Source organism: Teleopsis dalmanni, chromosome 2, assembly GCF_002237135.1.
Source record: "Teleopsis dalmanni isolate 2A chromosome 2, ASM223713v2, whole genome shotgun sequence".
NCBI lineage: Eukaryota > Metazoa > Arthropoda > Insecta > Diptera > Diopsidae > Teleopsis > Teleopsis dalmanni.
The window spans coordinates 26921876-26926443 of NC_051847.1; the positions used below are offsets into that span (position 1 = coordinate 26921876).

Genomic DNA, 4568 nt, shown 5'->3' on the forward strand with positions numbered 1-4568 from the left:
TCTAAGCGTGCTAACAGACGTACAATTGCCGTTACTAAACCCTTTGGTAGTGATGAAACTATCGATGGTGCAGAACAATCCACAGCTGCAATCGCGGTTACTAAAAAACGCGAAGCTAGCGTACAAAAAGTGTCGCCAGTAACCGTAATTGATACAATTGCCATTGAAAGTGACGATGACATGGATTTAGTAAAGGCGACAGCACAAGCAGAAGCAGTTGAACGTGGTGTACCGGTACGCGGGCGTACCACACGTTCAGTGTCTGTTACTAAGAGCAACATTCCTGTGCCCGTAGCAGTAGCAGCAGCAGCAGCTAAAAAAGATGTTGACACTATCATCGAAGAACAAGAACAAGTTGAGCCTATTGTGCGTCAACGTTCAACACGTTCCGTTTCTCTTTCGAAATCAAGTGTTGTTACTGTTTCCTTTGATGGTAATGTACAGCCAATACAGGAAGAACCAATTATGTCATCAGCGCCAGTTTCACACCAACATACTGATGTCTACTCGAAAGTTGAGAAAAAACAATTTGAGCCAGGAAGCCTATTTAAGGAACCAACTAACAAAGCCAAACAACATCAATACATTCCAGTTGGAGATTTGAAATACTCACAACCTGTGAGCACAACTACCGGCTACGCTTCAAAATATGCTTCGCCTTTAAGCCTTGGTTCTGCACATTTTTTAGGTGGTACTCCGTCGTTATTGGCAGGAAAAACTAACGCTTATTATAATGAGCAGAGCGATGATACAGATACGGATGCATACGACACGCCGTTTTTAAGTAACTTTGCACGTACTTTGGATCGTTTGAAGTCTCCACATATGGATCGCATTGGTGGCGGCAAGTACAGTGGTGGTATGGCGGAAAATTTAACTCCACGTCCACGTAAGTCACTGGTGCACGACAAACGCAGACGTCCTTCGATCATGGCACAACTTGCGGAACTTTTTAGAGCAGTAGATAGGAAGTACCACATTCGCCGCAACTTATTCATCACGTTTATTGTTTTGGCGGTTATTACTTTTATATATATGTTTTGGCGTTAATTAAATATAATTTTGTAACGTTAATTTTACAATAACCAGTTAATTTTATAATCAGTTAATTTAAATTCATTAGAAATTTGTCATTATTTAAAAAAAAATGAAATTATATTGTTACATTTACATTGTTTGTCTTGAGTGTTTTTCAATTGTCAATGACGTATGCATACATATTTTGATTAAAATTTTAATAAAGCCCTACAAAATAATTTAGTTATATTTTAATTATTTTAACTTTTAGATTTTTATGTTCTTGTTGTAATCTGTACTTCACAAGCAGGTTCCACGTCTGTGAAGTCCCTTTGAGCTAGAGCTATTGAACGGCACTTGGTCGTCGTCGGTAACGTATGGCTTCGGGACCTAGACTCTGCCATTCTTGGAACTAAGATTTAGATTTTTATAATTTATGGTTTTGTATTTTTATATTTAATTAATGGCTAAAGGTCGATAGAGTGGTTGGGATTAAAGTATTTAATTGTCTTTAAAAAGAAAAGCTATAATAAAATTATATTCATATATATATGCATATATTCCTGTGCATTACTGTATGTGCTTCGTTTATTATATTATTTTAATGTATAATATTTATTCTACAATATAATGTTAAAGACAATTATAAATATTATTAGATTGCTACATGTAGTTTAGTGCAGCAGGAAATTGTATGAAGTTCTGGACAATGAATTATTTGGACAATCTATTAGATCCCAACCACTCAACACTAGTCTACCTCTACAAAACTGTGCACATCCAATAAGAACATAAAAACAGATCTATTTTGTGGAAGTAAAACATGGAATAGTGTCACTACAATCCAGTTGAAAATTCAGACTCTTATAAATCCACGACGAATCTTACGTACCAGTACAATTTAATTATCATTATCACTAACTAATGACACAGGGCATTATCTTGATGTAAGAATATAGATCATATTCTTATAGTGTAAGAATATACATCGCATTCTTGTGATGTAAGAATATATATTATATTCTTATGACGTGAAAATAAGATGATGTCTTCATGTTTGGAACATATAAAGGATGACCTCAAAATGTTTTTTTTTTCTGGTTGAATAAAGAACTGATACAGTATTTTGATGGCAGCAGTCTTTTAAGAATACAGTCTTCGAAATCATTTTATTGCTATTTATAAAAGATTAACCAGATTATAAGATATAACTTTGTCAAAGTTTTCGCAAGCTTCAAGTTTATCTTTATTTATGAAACTATATAAACTATGTACTACGAAAAGATAAAGACAGAAAATAATATTGCGTTAGGTAAAATGGTAAAATATAAACAATAGTTTCCATTCAAGTCCAAGTAAAGTCCATTCTTTAACTTCATTCTAGCTTTTACCATAAAGTCGTAACTTTGTTTTGATTTGTTTACGAGTGTTCCAGATAATGTTTGGAGCACAGAATTTTCGGTGACCTCGGAGGTAGGTCTGCCTAATATTATTTTAGCGACATGGTTTTCAAAAACTTGCGGTTGCCTAGTTCTAGAGCAGAAGTTTATTATAGGTATTGTTTTTGACAGAATACCAACAAGAACCTGTTCAAGTTGTCTAATTAATTATAATTAATGTAATTTCTGCTAAAAAATGACATTAATTGGAATGCATGGAAAACAATGAATTTATTGCAGTACTAGATTCGTTGGAATACTACATTTTGTTGAAATGCTAGATCTACAGGGCAATTCCGGCTGGTTAAGAGCCTTGCGAAACATGCTTGGCAGATAGAATGAAGGACTATTTTTTAAAAGAATTTTATGATTTATAATTCGTGGAAGACAGCTGTTTTGTGCTGTTGCTTTTGTGGGGAAATCAAAAACAGCTGTTAATCGGTACTGCATGCAATTCAAAAATTTTATTTAAATACAAAAGTAATGGAATGCCGTAAGATGTATATTTCATTTATTTCATTATTATTACTTGTACATAAATAAATATTTATTAAAAAACCCTCAAATTTAATTGATGTCATGTAAGAAATGGTAACAGTAATTAATGCATTAAGCACAGCAGTGACGCCACAAAAAAAAAAAAAATAGTTATAAAATTATAGCAAAAAACTATATATATATAAAGATATATAAATATTAAAATTTATATGCCTAAAAATTTATAAATTATACATAGATATATTAAATATATTTTTTAAGATTTTAATAAAGACGTATTGATTACGTTGATGAGTCGAACGCCGTATTAAAAATGAAGTTGAAAATTATTTCTTTTATTTTTACAAATTTTAATTAATTAATAAATTAATATTTATTTATTATTTTTATATAAAGAAAATTTTGTAGACGAAAAACACATCTTTCGTTTCGTCTTTTGAAAAACAGAAAGCTCTTTTCTATCAGAATATGAAATATCTTTTGAAAGATTTTTGAAAGTGGTGAGCTCAAAGAAACGCAGGGTTGTATTTTTGCTCATACTAAAAGTATACTATGAAAAATTTTAAAAAGGATTTTTTGCTCGAAATTTTTGCAATAAAATTTTAATTGATTTGTGTCATATATATATTAAAATGGGTACTAGTTTGTATATTAAATAATTTTAAGAGAAACAAAAACAAAATTGTTTTAATTTATTATAATAGACAGTATTACCAACATTAAAAAAAAATATATGTAGGACTTTTATTAGTTATATATATGTATATATAATCCAGATCAATGATAAAGACTTGCAGAGTTTTAATAGGATAAATTGCTGTTGTTAAAGATTTGTAGGCTTTATATAGCATAGGTTGTTATTAATAAAGACTTGAAGAATCTTTTTGGGCAAAGTGCTATGATTGCAGATCTCCATGATTTGTAGAAATCAGCTTTTTCAACTAAAGCGAAACTCAGTACTATGATACCTCTGCCGACAGGTCGCTGCGCATTAGGATGTCATATAATACGACTTGGTCTGACCTCTAACGACTTTTACCGGTTTTGTGGTTCTGCGGATAAAGCCAAAGGCTTTTTTAAGTTTTTAACGAAACGTGGAGTTTTGTTTTTTTCTTATTTCTCTTAATTTTATATAATGTACACACCCACAAACCATTTACAACTTTTATAGCATACTTTTAGTGAAAGAAAAAACACAACTTTGCGTTCAAATAGCAATAAATCTAGTGAAACAGTGAATCTATAACAACAATAACACCGGATTTATTGACATACATATGTATTTCAATTGGTGGAATTGGTGGGTAAATAAAGATTCTTACTAGATCAGAGGACTCACTTGGTCGATTTTGAACAAAATGCATACTAATTTGCTGTTTGTATTAAAGCGGAACCGATTTAGTATAAAGGCATCGGTTTTGACAGGTCATTGCTTATTACAAAGGAATACAAAACGACTGAGTTTGCCCTCAAACGATTTTTTTGTTGTCTACGGCTTTGTGGATGAGAACCAAACTGTACTCCAACTTATATATCAATGCCTATCATTGGTTGGGAGAAGATTCAAAATCTTCGCAGCTTCTTGCTTACATTAATGATAGAGAAGTTTGTAAG

At 31.7% G+C, this 4568-nt stretch overlaps 1 protein-coding gene across 1 annotated transcript; it reads left to right on the forward strand.

The window, feature by feature from the left end:
• Positions 1-6: 6 nt before the first annotated feature.
• On the forward strand, positions 7-1115 carry LOC119680041. The gene has a single exon (XM_038092665.1). The coding sequence runs from the start codon at positions 181-183 to the stop codon at positions 1048-1050; it is 870 nt and encodes a 289-aa protein (XP_037948593.1). The 5' UTR covers positions 7-180; the 3' UTR covers positions 1051-1115.
• The last annotated feature ends 3453 nt before the right edge of the window (positions 1116-4568 follow it).

Coding starts and splice junctions, on each gene's coding strand:
- LOC119680041 (XM_038092665.1), top strand. CDS start 181: ATGGATTTAGTAAAGGCGACAGCACAAGCAGAAGCAGTTGAACGTGGT.